At 44.8% G+C, this 14,037-nt stretch overlaps 1 protein-coding gene and 1 long non-coding RNA gene across 6 annotated transcripts in view; one reads left to right on the top strand and one right to left on the bottom strand.

Moving 5' to 3' along the window:
- The window catches only part of LDB2 (LIM domain binding 2), a 237,886-nt gene that overhangs the window by 124,536 nt on the left and 99,313 nt on the right, over positions 1-14,037 (bottom strand). For 3 of the 5 annotated variants that reach the window (XM_079991703.1, XM_079991701.1, XM_079991702.1), the window contains exon 2: positions 12,757-12,859. In XM_079991703.1, coding sequence (XP_079847829.1) covers positions 12,757-12,859 — 103 coding nt within the window. Of the gene's footprint in view, positions 1-2,526; positions 2,567-12,749; positions 12,860-14,037 lie in introns of all 5 variants that reach the window. The other 2 variants (XM_079991704.1, XM_079991705.1) reach the window with 2 other exon arrangements.
- The window catches only part of LOC307224699, a 476,766-nt gene that overhangs the window by 420,293 nt on the left and 42,436 nt on the right, over positions 1-14,037 (top strand). The window lies entirely within an intron of this gene.

Below are 14,037 nucleotides of genomic sequence, written 5' to 3'. Positions count from 1 at the left end.
ATTAGCATAATTTGATTGGAAAAGTGGCAGCCTAGCTACTTCTTCCATTAAGTTCATGGTCTTGCCCATCATTCAACCAATCCCTTTGAACATGTGCACTGACAGCATACAGCAACTTAAGGCTAACTACCGTATTTTTCCCTCTATAACACACACCCGACTATAACACGCACGTAGTTTTTAGAGGAGGAAAATCCGTAGGCATGCCACCCGTAGGCATTTCCTCCATAACACGCACAGACATTTCCCCTTACTTTTTAGGAGGAAAAAAATGAGTGTTATGGTGCAAAAAATACGGTAATTCATGTATAACCTAGAGACTGCCTTAAGGGGAAGGCGTTGGGCAGGGACTGTGTACCCATTCAAGGGCAAATGATGGGGTACGCTGCCAGCTAGAAAGCACGATACCAGGAGCCAATGTGGGAATCGGAACAGCTAGGCAATCACCCGTAATTCTTTCCTAATGCCCTGGCACACTTAGATTCTGTTGGTTGGAAGGATCTAGCAGTATGTTTCAAACAAATAAACACTATAGATGGATTTGTGATATGATTACTATAAGAGGCAACTGCTAAAACAGCAAGGGGTCAAGAAAACTCAGCTTTTCTTTTTTATGGCTTTCAAAGACTCCAGCTTTATGCATGCAACGCATAACACAGACTGCACAGCAATTATCTCAAAACATGGCAAAAAAAAATGGGGGGTGAGGATAAGTAGGAACACAAAGAAAATAGCCTCAAAAAGTAGAAAAGGAGGAATTATTCTGCCATGTAGTAATTATTGAGTGATGTTTAATTATTGGGACTTTGCTGAAATGAAAAGGAATAGGCACGAGCCTATCCCTGGAAACAGTAGCAATTTATTACTTCTGGCAAATGCAATTTTTGTCTAGAAAATTATGCAAGGAATGTCAGATAACAGTTTTGTCATGTAACAGGGACAGAAAATGAGTGGCAGAGACTTGCAATGGTTTTGTCCAACAATGGAAGCAGGTACAAAAAGCAAGTATGATGGCTGTTGGTATGCGATCTTTGGAAATCCCAGAATATGCCTTGCCAGGGGAGTCCCAGTCTTTGAGCTGATGGAAATTATCTGCATTCCCTAGGATTAAGATGCATGTATACATTAAGAAAAATTGGATTTGGGTGTAGAAGAAGTCTGTGTGCAGGCAGTTTCAAACAGCAGCAAGGTGCCTGGTTGCAGTTGTGGAAGAGATTTGAGTTTAGGCACTACCATGGGAACAAACGAGTGATGATTGTATGCAGTACCCCAGTTAGTAGTTGATTCTTTGGTGCAATAGCTAACCTGTAAGTGTCAGTGCCTTAAATAAGAAACCACTCACAATTAAGCTGTTTCCCCCCCCCCACAGCTGTTTTTATTTTATGTTTATTTGGAGGGGCATATGTACAGGGGTTTTTTTTGGGGGGGATAAAATGGGCACTAATGATCATTTGAGGAACTGGGGGAAATCCCACCCTAATGGAAGTGTAACATCTGCTTCTTCCTCATGAACAATGCATGGCCACTTTATAATAATAAAAATTTATTATTTATACCCTGCCCATCTGGCTGGGTTTCCCCAGCCACTCTGGGTGGCTTCTAACATAATATTAAAATACAATGGTCTGTTAAACATTAAAAGCTTCCCTAAACAGGGCTGCCTTCAGATTTCTTCTAAAAATCTGGTAGTTGTTTTTCTCTTTGACATCTGGTGGGAGGGCGTTCCACAGGGCGGGTGCCACTACCGAGAAGGCCCTCTGCCTGGTTCACTGTAGCTTGGCTTCTCACGGTGAGGGAACCGCCAGAAGGCCCTCAGTGCTGGACCTCAGTGTCTGGGCAGAACGCTGGGGATGGAGACGCCCCTTCAAGTATACTGGACCGAGGCCGTTTAGGGCTTTAAAGGTCAGCACCAACACTTTGAATTGTGCTCAGAAACGTACTGGGAGCCAATATAGATCTTTGTGATGATGCAGCCATTAGTCAAGGAAATAAAAGGGGAGGTTTCACACATTCCTATGAAAACAAAAACTAATGAAAGACACAATTTTGAAATGAATGGGAGCCATGCAAGGGCGCAGTTGCTTCTCCCAGCCATTTACATATGGGGCTTGTGTAGGGAAACTTCAAAATACCCTTCCCTTGGAAACGACCACAATCTGCACATTCATGGCAGAGAAAAGAGCAAGCATGCTGTTTTAGTACTACTGAGAATGTGCTTTGAGACCCGAATACATTAAACTGCTCCTGTGTCTTGCCACACACATAATAATAATAATAATAATAATAATAATAATAATAATACAAGGGATAAGACTGGAAAATATATTTCACTTGAATGCCCTGATCCACTTGTAGCTAAATGATTGGGTATACTATGCAAAGTATATTACACTCCCTCTTATCATGAATTTTACAGCTTTCCGCTATAAAACAAAGCATTTGTTTCTGCAAATGTAACTATTCAAAATCTTGGTGGAATTCTTAGGGTGCAGGAATTCCCTGAATGGCCTGGGGAGGTGCACTTACCATAGCAGTTGTTTCCTCTGTCTCTTTTCCCCACTTTAAACTGTGAAAAGAAAAGAAAAGTATTTTTACCGCTATTTATGGCGGTGGCTGCCCAGTGGCCCTTTGCCAGACTGCCCCTAGAATAACCCTACATCACATAGTGTCATCCCAGGGGCAATCTGAGGGCAGAAATAGCAGACGAGAAACACCCGGCTGCTGCCAAAGGCAGAACAGGCAGCGGCAAAAATACTTGATTTTCTTTCTTTTCTTCTAAAAGCAGCTTAAAGTGAAGAAAGAGAGAGGAAACTGCTGCCATGTGCTGCCATGGGAAGCATGTCTCTCTGAAATTATCCTAGGAATTTCAATTCCACCCTGAAAACTGTACCTTCCAATTAACTACCCGTGGATGGGGGGGTAGATTTTTTTGAGGGGGTGTCGCTCTACAAATTTTCTAAGTACCAATGAAAAGGTGACATGAAAAACATCGAGACTAACATCTCTGTGCTTTAAGAAACATTACATTCTTAGCGGTCATGTGTGACACGTATCTGTTTAACAGGATTCTCATCTTTGCAAGGAAATCGCATCCAAATTTTGATTTCAATTGCTGGCTAGTTTCAATTTCAAGCTTATGTGGCAGAAATCAGAAAACGGATTAATAGCGCAGTCAAAACAATCACAAAAAATGATGCTATGTTTGCAGTGGTGGTATTGAAGCAGCATCAGAAATGTCTGAGCAATTGTTATGGAGATCATTGTTAGCAATTTATTAATCTTGTTTGTGTTTCGCTGAGAGTGTTACGTAACCTATAGTTCCTGCAATAAAATATAAATCACAAAACACAACTGCGAGGGGAGGTGGGGGAAAATTATTTGCAAACTCTCATTCTCAGCACTTGTGGGCATGTGTTGTGTTCTGCCAACTGGCTCTGAAATTGCTACCTTCCCAGTTCTCCTTCTCTGCAGTACTGCACAAACACTGCAGATTATTCTTACTGAGCATGCTTCATCTTTTCCCGTCTCCACAGTCTTGGGCTGTCAATCACCTGTCAGCCCTCACCACATCAGCAAAATGAACACCAATACACTGTCAGCACAGCAGCTGATGAGACTCTGCTAAGGAATGTCAATCAAGCTTGCTTCTTTTATCTGTTCTGGAAATATTTTGTCTCTGAGAAACAAAGGACTTGGTCAACAGTGGATCAGAGTCTAGCATTTACTCTTGTACAATGATTAAGAAACTCTTAACATGTTTTTCTTCCATGAAAAATGATGTTTTATTATTGGGATAACTGCAGATTTCTTCTCCGTACCTTATCGTCGGTCCTTTTTTTGCATACATAATTATTTCTTTGAACCACCAGAGTGCAACAAATGAAGAAAATTGCATTTAGGCAATGATTTAACATTTAAGATCTATTGTTTAGGAAAACATTGCCTAAGCCATGGGATAATTTCTCATTTATCCCAGCATTCCACCAAAATGGATCGCTATTATTTCCATTTAACCATGGAGAATCTGGAGTTGTGAAGGGAGTGCTTTGCCGAAAGCTAATATGGGTATCCATTGTTGAGGGGCTTTTGTTTCTAATAATTTTTTGGATAAATCGAGGCATTTAAATAGTCACTTTTCCAGTGGCTTGCAATAAAAATTAACTTCAAGGTATTCGATGTAAAAGGTAAAGGGTAAAGGGACCCCAGTCGTGGCCGACTCTGGGGTTGCAGCGCTCATCTCACTTTGTTGGCCGAGGGAGCTGGCGTACAGCTTCTGGGTCATGTGGCCAGCACGACTAAGCCGCTTCTGGCGAACCAGAGCAGTGCACGGAAACGCCGTTTACCTTCCCATCAACTATTTATCAACTTACACTTTGACGTGCTTACGAACAGCCAGGTTGGCAGGAGCAGGGACCGAGCAACGGGAGCTCACCCAGTTGCGGGGATTCGAACCGCCAACCTTCTGATCGGCAAGTCCTAGGCTCTGTGGTTTAACCCACAGCGCCAGACGGTGGTAAATTGGAAGATAATTTATTCCTTGTAGTCGTCAGCGATGGGATACAAATGAGACAACTTACGGAGTACCACATGGGAAGGCAAGTCGGTAAAAGAATTGGTGAGATAGGTTTGGGCACAATCCGAACCCTGCATGGAAAGGGTGGGAGGGGGAGAGAGGAAACCCATTGTGCCAGACGGCAGCTGGCACAGTGGTCAGCCCAAGTTCTTGATGCCAGCTCAAAAAAGGATTGGCTTGCACCTTTAGTCAGCTATCTATATGAACATATATGGCAGAGCGAAGTGCAACATTCAGTGCCCAAGGTTTGAGTCTCCCAGTCTCAAATTTTCTTGAAGGCAGGCATCAGTTGGGTTGTCCTTGTAATTTTTTTTTAATGGGGGGGGGAGATGACAGGCACTCCCTTCACCTATGGAGGAGCTTTTCTGAAGGTTTTGTTTTGCTCAAGTTGGTGCTGTGTGTGTGTGAGAGAGAGAGGGGGGGGTAATGATGATGATGATGTTTATACCCCGCCCATCTGGCTGGGTTTCCCCAGCCACTCTAGGTGGCTTATAGCACATAAAAAATTGTAAAACATTACACATTAAAAACTTCCCTAAATAGGGTTGCCTTTAGGTAAAGGTAAAGGGACCCCTGACCATTAGGTCCAGTCGTGGCCGACTCTGGGGTTGCGGCGTTCATCTCGCTTTATTGGCCGAGGGAGCCAGCGTACAGGTTCCGGGTCATGTGGCCAGCATGACTAAGCCGCTTCTGGAGAACCAGAGCAGCACACGGAAACACCGTTTACCTTCCCGCTGGAGCGGTACCTATTTATCTACTTGCACTGGCGTGCTTTCGAACAGCTAGGTTGGCAGGAGCAGGGACCGAGCAACGGGAGCTCACCCCGTCGCGGGGATTCGATCCACCAACCTTGTGATCGGCAAGTCCTAGGCTCTGTGGTTTAACCCACAGTGCCAAAAGTCAGATAGTTGTTTATTTCCTTGACATCTGGTGGGAGGGTATTCCACAGGGCGGGCACCACTACCGAGAAGGCCCTCTGCCTGGTTCCCTTTAACCTCACTTCTTGCAGGGAGGGAACCACCAGAAGGCCCTCGGAGCTGGACCTCAGTGTCTGGCTGAATGATGGGAGTGGAGACGCTCCTTCAGGTATACTGGGCCAAGACCGTTTAGGGCTTTAAAGGTCAGCACCAACACTTTGAATTGTGCTCAAAAACGTACCAGGAGCCACGGGTGTCCACTTCTAGTTACCAGTCTATTTGTCACATTCTAGATTAGTTGTAGTTTCCAAGTCACCTTCAAAGGTAGCTCCACATAAAGTGCATTGCAGTAGTCCAAGCGGGAGATAACTAGAGCATACACCACTCTGGCAAGACAGTCTGCGGGCAGGTAGGGTCTCAGCCGGTATACCAGATGGAGCTGGTAGACAGCTGCCGTGGGCACAGAATTGAGCTGCACATCCATGGACAGCTGTGAGTCCAAAATGACCCCTAGGCTGCACACCTGGTCCTTCAGGGGCCATGAATGGTGTATGTGTTTGTGTAGAAGGTATGTTTGTATAGTCTGCTGTATTTATAAAGCGAGATGAGCGCCGCAACCCCAGAGTCGGTCACGACTGGACCTAATGGTCAAAGGTCCCTTTACCTTTACCTTTTTACTAACCGAGATCACAAATATGACAACTAAGGCTGCAATCCTACATGCCCCTATTTGGAAGTCCTATATGGAATTTACTGAATAAATAAGCTTATTTTGGTCTTAGGTCATATATAAATTAATAATTAGATTACTGGAGCACTGGACTAGTAGTTCCTGAGCAAAATTGTGTTTGTGGAGGAGATGGAAACTAAATGTCTTTGCTTTACAATTTTTTTAAAAAAAATATCACAATTTGAGAACTATGTATTTTGCGGAGCTCCGATAGTTGAAGGCCATAACATAACATAACATACAAGATCTAGGCGCTGGTGACATAGAGAATGGAATCTCTTAGGTTCTAGTACCCATAGAAACTCCACAATGCTAAATCCAATACACGACATGAGTTCTTGTAGCATTTATAATGCTTAACCAAAGAGCATGATATTTTTCTCCATGGTTCCTTTTTAAACATGTACTATTTTTTTTAAAAAAAAAATTTAAATTGTAAAAATAAAAATGTTTTTATCCACTGACAAGTTAAGATGCAGTCCTAATTCTGTCAAGGCAGCATCAGGACTTAATGGGGAGGTGGGAACCCCCCCCCCAATATTCTGTCTGCAACCCTGCCATTCATATGCCCCAGGGCAGGAGGGCCCCCTGAAAACCTTGTCATTTTGCCACTCCAGCTCCCAGACTGGCCCAGAAAATAAGCCCAGATTGAGTCCCCAGAACTTGTTTTTCACCTCCGCCAAGCTAAGCAGTTGGCTCCTTACCTCTCTCGCCCTGACCTAGCCACTGTGATCCACGCGACGGTCACCTCCAGACTGGATTATTGTAACTCACTCTACGTGGGGCTGCCCTTGAGACTGACCCAGAAACTCCAGCGGGTGCAGAATGCTGCAGCGAGACTCCTTACGGGGTCCTCGCTGCGAGATCACATTCACCCGGTGTACTGGCCCCAGTGGAGTACAGGATCAGGTTTAAGGTGCTGGTTTTAACCTTTAAAGCCCTATACGGCCTAGGACCCTTGTACCTATAGGACCGCCTCTCCTGGTATGTCCCACGGTCTTCAAACAAAAACATCTTGGAGGTCCCGGGCCACAAAGAGGTTAGGCTGGCCTCAACCAGAGCCAGGGCTTTTTCGGCTTTGGCCCCGATCTGGTGGAACGCTCTGTCACAAGAGACTAGGGCCCTGCGGGACTTGACATCTTTCCACAGGGCCTACAAGACAGAGCTGTTCCACCAGGCCTTTGGCCAAGGAACAGTCTGACCTCCTCCTTTGGTAATCCTCATAGAACTCCAGCCCAATGGTGGCCATTAATTCGATTTGAACTGATTTTATAATGAATTGATTTTAGAATGCTGTATTATTTTACTGTTGTTAGCCGCTCTGAGCTCGGCTTTGGCTGGGGAGGGCGGGATATAAATAATTATTATTATTATTATTATTATTATTATTATTATTTAGAGCAGGTCCAGCTTAGGATCCAGTCAGGGGCATAGGAAGGGGGTGTGGTGGGGACGGTCCGCCCTGGGTGTCATCACTGAGGGGGGTGACAAAATGCCAGGCGACACTCACCACGGGGCCTGCAGCACACCTGAGCCACGTGTCTCTCCTGGTGTGATGGCCTGGGAATCAGATTCAGAGGCTGAACCTGAGGAATCCCACCTGCACAGGAGTCCCTGCCTCCAGGACCAGCTGAGCCGGGGTTGGGGCTTGAACCTGAAGGGCCCTCACCTGTGCTGGATCCTCAGGAGCAGACACCAGCTGAGTCTGCTCTGGCTCCGGAGGTGATGGAGGACCCATTGCCTGCAGGTGCTCCACTCTCAGCTCCGCCAGGGGAAGGTGAGGTTGCCTCTGGGTCCAGTAACCCTCTAGCCTCTCCGGAGCTTCAGAGGCTCAGGGCAGAGAGGCGGAGGGAACTAAGTTCTCACAGGAGGAGTGCTCACCTTAAGGCCAGGAGAGGCGAGTCACCTGTGGGCCGGGACCGCCCTATGCCTCAGAGGAGATAAAGGCCAGTCAGCCCAGTCCCAGGTTGCGGGAGCAACATTGTTGGCAACCTGTTCCTGCCGGCACCCTGTCCTGCTCTTCTGCCAGAGTTCCTGACCTCACCTGACTCCTTGCCTTGGACCCTGCTTCAGCCTCCATACCACACCCTTGACCTCGGACTGGACTTGGACCACGCCACACGGTAACTCCCCGGGACCAGCACACCTGGGAGTGACACAGTGGCTTGGGCACCTGCAGATTCTGCGCTGCCATAAATGGTCTGCCCGCTGCCTCCCCATTAGCTGTAGGGTGGCTGAGTGGGAGGAGGCAGGCAGACTCCTCGGAGGCCCCACAGAGCTTCCTGCCCGGCTCGCCCCGCGGGCAGCTGACCCCACCCCTGGGCGCAGGGCACATGTGCTACCCCAGGCTGCCCAGCGCTTGCTCCACCGCTGGATCCAGTGAAGCTCCCATTCCTTTCCCCATATCAGAGATTTGTGATAGCTAGTACAAGTGGTCGCTTGTGTCTGCCTGCATCTAGGGCAGGGGGTTGAGGGGTTGAGGGGTGCCTGGCCCCCCAAGTGCTAGGAAAGGCTGCTTGAGCAGGGTGGAAGAACAGCTCCTTCTGTGCAGTAAGTCTGGGCAGCAGTGGCAGAGTCGCTCTGTTGCTATGGCTTAAGTATTTAACTGATTCACATCATCATGAAACAAGGCAGATTAAAAACTTACAAAGCCATGCAGCAAATACTTTCCAACACATTCAGTCGGAACAATCCTCGTTTCTTTTCTCTCCCTCTCTCCCACCTGCAACACCTTCATGTTTTGAGTTCAACATCTTGGAAGATTCTTACATTTCTTGTAGTGACTGGCTGTCACTGCATCACCCACACACATTTAATTCATTTTATCAGTTATCTCTGGGTGTTTATTTGACAAGTGCTGCCTCTTTCCGGAGGAGCCAAAGGAAAAGCTACTATGAACACCATTTAAAGGATTATTGTTGACAGAATTACTATTTCTCACGTTTCAAAGCAAGTGATAACTGTACAGACCTTCAAATTACAGCCTCCAGCAAAACTGGTAGTGGCTGATCTGTCCCAATTAGGTTGAGTCAACTTGTCAGATATCAAATTTGCTAGTTGTATTATCAGTCTAAGAGGCAAAGATATATCAGTAAAAAAGCAATTAATGTCCAGTTAGATTGGACAGGGCTGTGCTTCTGCAAAACAGGGCCGCTACATACGAAAGAATTTGTCAAAGAGTAAAAAAGATTCCTGTCGCCACAACTAATTTCTAATGGCTGTGCTGTCTGCTAAATGTGGAGAGTTCAAAACAGAGCAAGCCTGTAAACCGAAGCCCTGACTGAAAGATGAAATAATTGCAAGACCCCCTTGAGAGCTGGTGATCTAAGAACAAATTGTTGTTGTGATTTGTACAGCTTTTGTTTTCTCCTTAACTGGGGAAGCTCAATTCAGACGAGGACCGACAATGGCAATGGATGCTTCCGTCTTCTTGTTCATGTTCTTTTTTTTTTTTTTAAATTACTTATGTTTGTGTGTGTTATATACAAATGTATAGTTAAGCAAATCGTATTTAATATGCCCATAATTATGGCTCTGTTTGTTTGGTGATTCAAATGCAACAAAAATGTTAACCAATTATTCCTTACAAGAGCTACTAATTGTATCCTTCCCTTCCATAACTACTTCTATCAGTTACATTTATACATTATTATTATATCCCATAATTCCCTGCTTTCAATTATTCCAGCAACATCTGTTGATGGTGGGGGCATCTGTTGACCCGAATTTGGATCAGGGGTAGCCAACAAGGTGCTCTTCAAATGCCCTTCAACTCTCCATCATCTCCATCTAGCACAGTCAGTGGTCATGGATGATGGGAGTTGTAGTCAAACAACATCCAAGGGGGTCACAGGTTCGCCACCCCTCACTCAGGGGTTCTACCTTCTTGGACCATCAATAACATATTTGCTTCTTTGCTGACATTATATTGGGTTCTTCCATTTGTGTCAGAACTAGCTATGAACCAATTCTTTCTGCATAGCTTGCGGCAAGCTTTAACAAGTCCAAAAGTTTATTAGTCAGTCAAGCGTTAGCCTAACAGGATTTGACCCCCAGAGCCCAACAGGCCCAGAGTCCTCTTCAGTTGTTCTCTCCTCCTCACACAACCGCAACTGTGTTGTGTCTGCTGATCCTGCTCCACCATTGTGTGCTCATGCTATGGATATTAGGGATAAATGCCCAAAGCGGGGTGCCTGCTGTGTGCCCACACAAATCAGAATTCACCAGCTACCCACACAATTCAGAATCCTAGTTGCTTTTAATTTGCACAGGGAGCCTCCACCCTTATAGCAGGCACACCCAATATGTGGGTGGCTGGGAAGGGGGCTGGCAAGAGTGATGGATTCAGGGTCAGAATCACATGAGGGGAGAACAGGAGGCACCTATGTAAGGTCAGGCATCCCCAAACTCGGCCCTCCAGATGTTTTGGGACTACAACTCCCATCATCCTTAGCTAACAGGACCAGTGGTCAGGGATGATGGGAGTTGTAGTCCCAAAACAACCGGAGGGCCGAGTCTGGGGATGCCTGCTTTAGGTTCTACAAACCAATATCAGCTCATGTTGTCATGAGCGTCTCAACCCCCATCGTTCTACCCGGACACTGAGGTCCAGCACTGAAGGCCTTCTGGCGGTTCCCTCACTGCAAGAAGCCAAGTTACAGGGAACCAGGCAGAGGGCCTTCTTGGTAGTGGCGCCTTCCCTGTGGAACGCCCTCCCACCAGATGTCAAAGAGAACAACAACTACCAGACTTTTAGAAGACATCTGAAGGCAGCCCTGTTTAGGGAAGCTTTTAATGTTTGATGTATTACACTATTTTAATATTTTGTTGGAAGCCGCCCAGAGTGGCTGGGGAAGCCCAGCCAGATGGGTGGGGTATAAATAAATAAATTGTTGTTATTGTTGTTGTTGTTGTTGTTGTTGTTGTTGTTGTTGTTGTTATGCAGGCCTATTCTTCTAACTCAAAATCCCCACCCACTTCCAGAATTCCATACCCTCCAAGCGTCCCAGAATTATAAAAGTCATCCCAGCTTCTGATTTGATCCCGGAATGTCCCTATTTCCCCCTCCAGTGCCGCTGCCGAACTTGGGGAGGAAAATGAGCCAGCACTTGTCCTGAGCGGCAGGAGCAGCGGCAGCATCCCTTGATCTCTCCATGGCCACCACTGCCATTCTCCTCTCTTGGGCAGATCCGAGTGGCCGCTGGAGAGCAGGTGAAGAGGAGGAGAGGCTGACGCCACCACAATCGGCCCTCACATGATACGCCGGCTCTGAGGTGGAGGCAGAGGGCAGGGGTACCCTGGGCGGAAAGAAAGGAGGAGCTGTGCGGAACAAAATGAGTCCATCTTTCGTTTTTTGAAAAATGCTTTACAGCGGACGCTCGGGTCGCAAACGTGATCCGTGCGGGATGCATGTTCGCAACCCGCGCCTGCGCACGCGTGGGTTGCAATCCAGCACTTCTGTGCATGCGCAAAGTGCGATTTAGCGCTTCTGCGCATGCGCGACCGACGAAACCCGGAAATAACCCGTTCCGGTACTTCCAGGTTTCGCCGGTCCGCAACCCAAAAAAAAAAATGCAACCTGTAGCAGCTGTAACCTGAGGTATGACTGTATGCATCACCGTCTAATCTTGCCCCTTTCTAAAATTTATCTGCTGGTGAATGCTTTTCTTTTTTGTAAATCTACCAAAGAAAACCGGGATTAATGAGTTTTCTCAGGACGGTGTAGGGGGGTGCCATATCCTGTTAGTGGACTCCCCCTTCTTCTGATAGGAAACGCTGTGCTGAGGGGGCAAAAAATGGGGGACTGAGGGTCAGTTGCAGCAGAGTGAGAAATGTCCCTATTTTCATCTGAGGAACGTTGGAGGGTATGGTATTCTATACTCAATCATTCCCAGGTAACCGTTTAATCAAACATCTCTCTAGCCCAGTGCCCCACACCCTCCCCCCAAAAAAGAGAGAAGAAAGGCTTATTTTATATTTTTCTATCATACCCATTTCTCTGAAGAGACTCAAAATGAAATCCAATAGATATTCAAATTAACAAATTGACAATATCCATTTAAGAAAATTCAGCAACACAAAACTAACAAAGGACTGAGACAGCAAAATCTTAAAACTAACTAAAGATGTAAATAAAACAACTACCAGGTCTTTATCAGTATAGCAATGCAATCCAGAGGATTTTGCACAAGGCCCCAGACGACGATCAGAGCATGAGTATGTATTTCAAAATGCCTATTTTTCTGAGCAAAAGGTTTCATCTGTATCCCACCGATCATCCAAGGGGTTTTTTCATTTTATTCTCAAACCTGTGACACCATTTAAGAGCAAGTGACTTTCCCAAGTTAGCTTCGTAGCTGAGCAAAAAAAGTTGAAGTCTAAAGTTGAAGTCTAATGCTCTTCTCCACGGCAAGCTATTATTTGCAACTCGATACACACTGAAAGAGTGTCATGACAGTGGCATGCTTCAGCTGCGCTCTGAGACTGTATAAATACAACGAAGCAAAAGTGAATATTATAATGCATTTGCCTCTTACTGTATCGCTTTGGTCCATCTTCCAAACAAAATGAAAGAGTTAAGGTTGCATCATCTTCAAAAAACTCCGTTGCAAAGGCATCCCACCAGAGGTTGTCACTGTCCTATGAGGGAAGAAATCATTCTTTTAACAGAAAGAAATCAGTTGTAATTTGCCTTCTTTTCCCCCTTCAAGTGCACTTTCTTTTTAAAATATATTCTCAGCGAAGAAAAATTATGGAAAACTATTGTAAGTAATTCAGTATGGCTGGGTATTGAAAAGAAGAATCTCATTTGCAAATTTGTAGAAATAAGCACCTTCCGTAAAACAGCAATTCTGCATTAAATCAAAACACAATTTAAGACACAAACTCAACCAATTTTTGGCATCCCTCAACTTCCAAGTTTGGCTTAATTTTTGGCTAAGCCTGGTCACATAGTGTTTTGCCCAGGATTGTAAAAACTGTATGACAAGTGGTCAGCCTTGGCTGCTGTTTCCACAAAAATTACCTCACACCATCAGTTCTACCAGTTCACTTTGTTTTTGTTTTTTTTAATAATATTTATTAAAGATTTTCAAATATAACAAAAAAAAGAAAAACATCCAAATTTAAGGCCTTATTTTCAATATCATCTTTCCAGGACTTCCCCCTCCCCACCCCCTCTTGTATTCCAATTCTTTCAAATAGATTCAACAAATTCTTACCCCAAATTTTAAAATTATTATCATTAACCCAATTTAAAAAATATTTTCCCATCCCCTAAAATCGACCTGTTCCCTTCCACGAGTTCCCCTCTTTAATATAAGATACAGATTAACATAAAAGAATTAAAAAAAGAATAAAATATAATTTAACACCCTTTGGATTCCAAATTTCCCTCCCCCCTTTCCCGGTTGCGTTCCCAATGTCCATCAAATCCACTGTCTCCTGGAGCTCACACATCTGAACCATAATCTAAGCCATAATCTACCAGTTCACTTTGTCCCCACGATCTGTTCCTGTGGTGCATAAGGTAAGGTTGCTAAGTCATTTTTTTTATTTTTTAAAAAAACTTTAAAAATAAATAGTATATTTAATTTTATATAATATTTATTTTATATTTATAAATAATCTGCCACCGAACAATGTAAAATCACACTAGAATAAGCACTGCACTAACACTGTAATAGCACTTTAAGTGGTGTTATCAGCATCGTAAGTACTATTATTTCTTTTTATTTATTAAATTTCTATAGTGCCCTTCATCCGAGGGTCACAGGGCGATTATACAATATAAAAACACAAAAATATATAACATAATA

This window comes from Podarcis cretensis (assembly GCF_951804945.1).
Source record: "Podarcis cretensis genome assembly, chromosome: 9".
Classification (NCBI taxonomy): Eukaryota; Metazoa; Chordata; class Lepidosauria; order Squamata; family Lacertidae; genus Podarcis; species Podarcis cretensis.
Note: the sequence above shows the minus strand (reverse complement) of the source record. Positions and strands in the feature narration are given on the sequence as shown.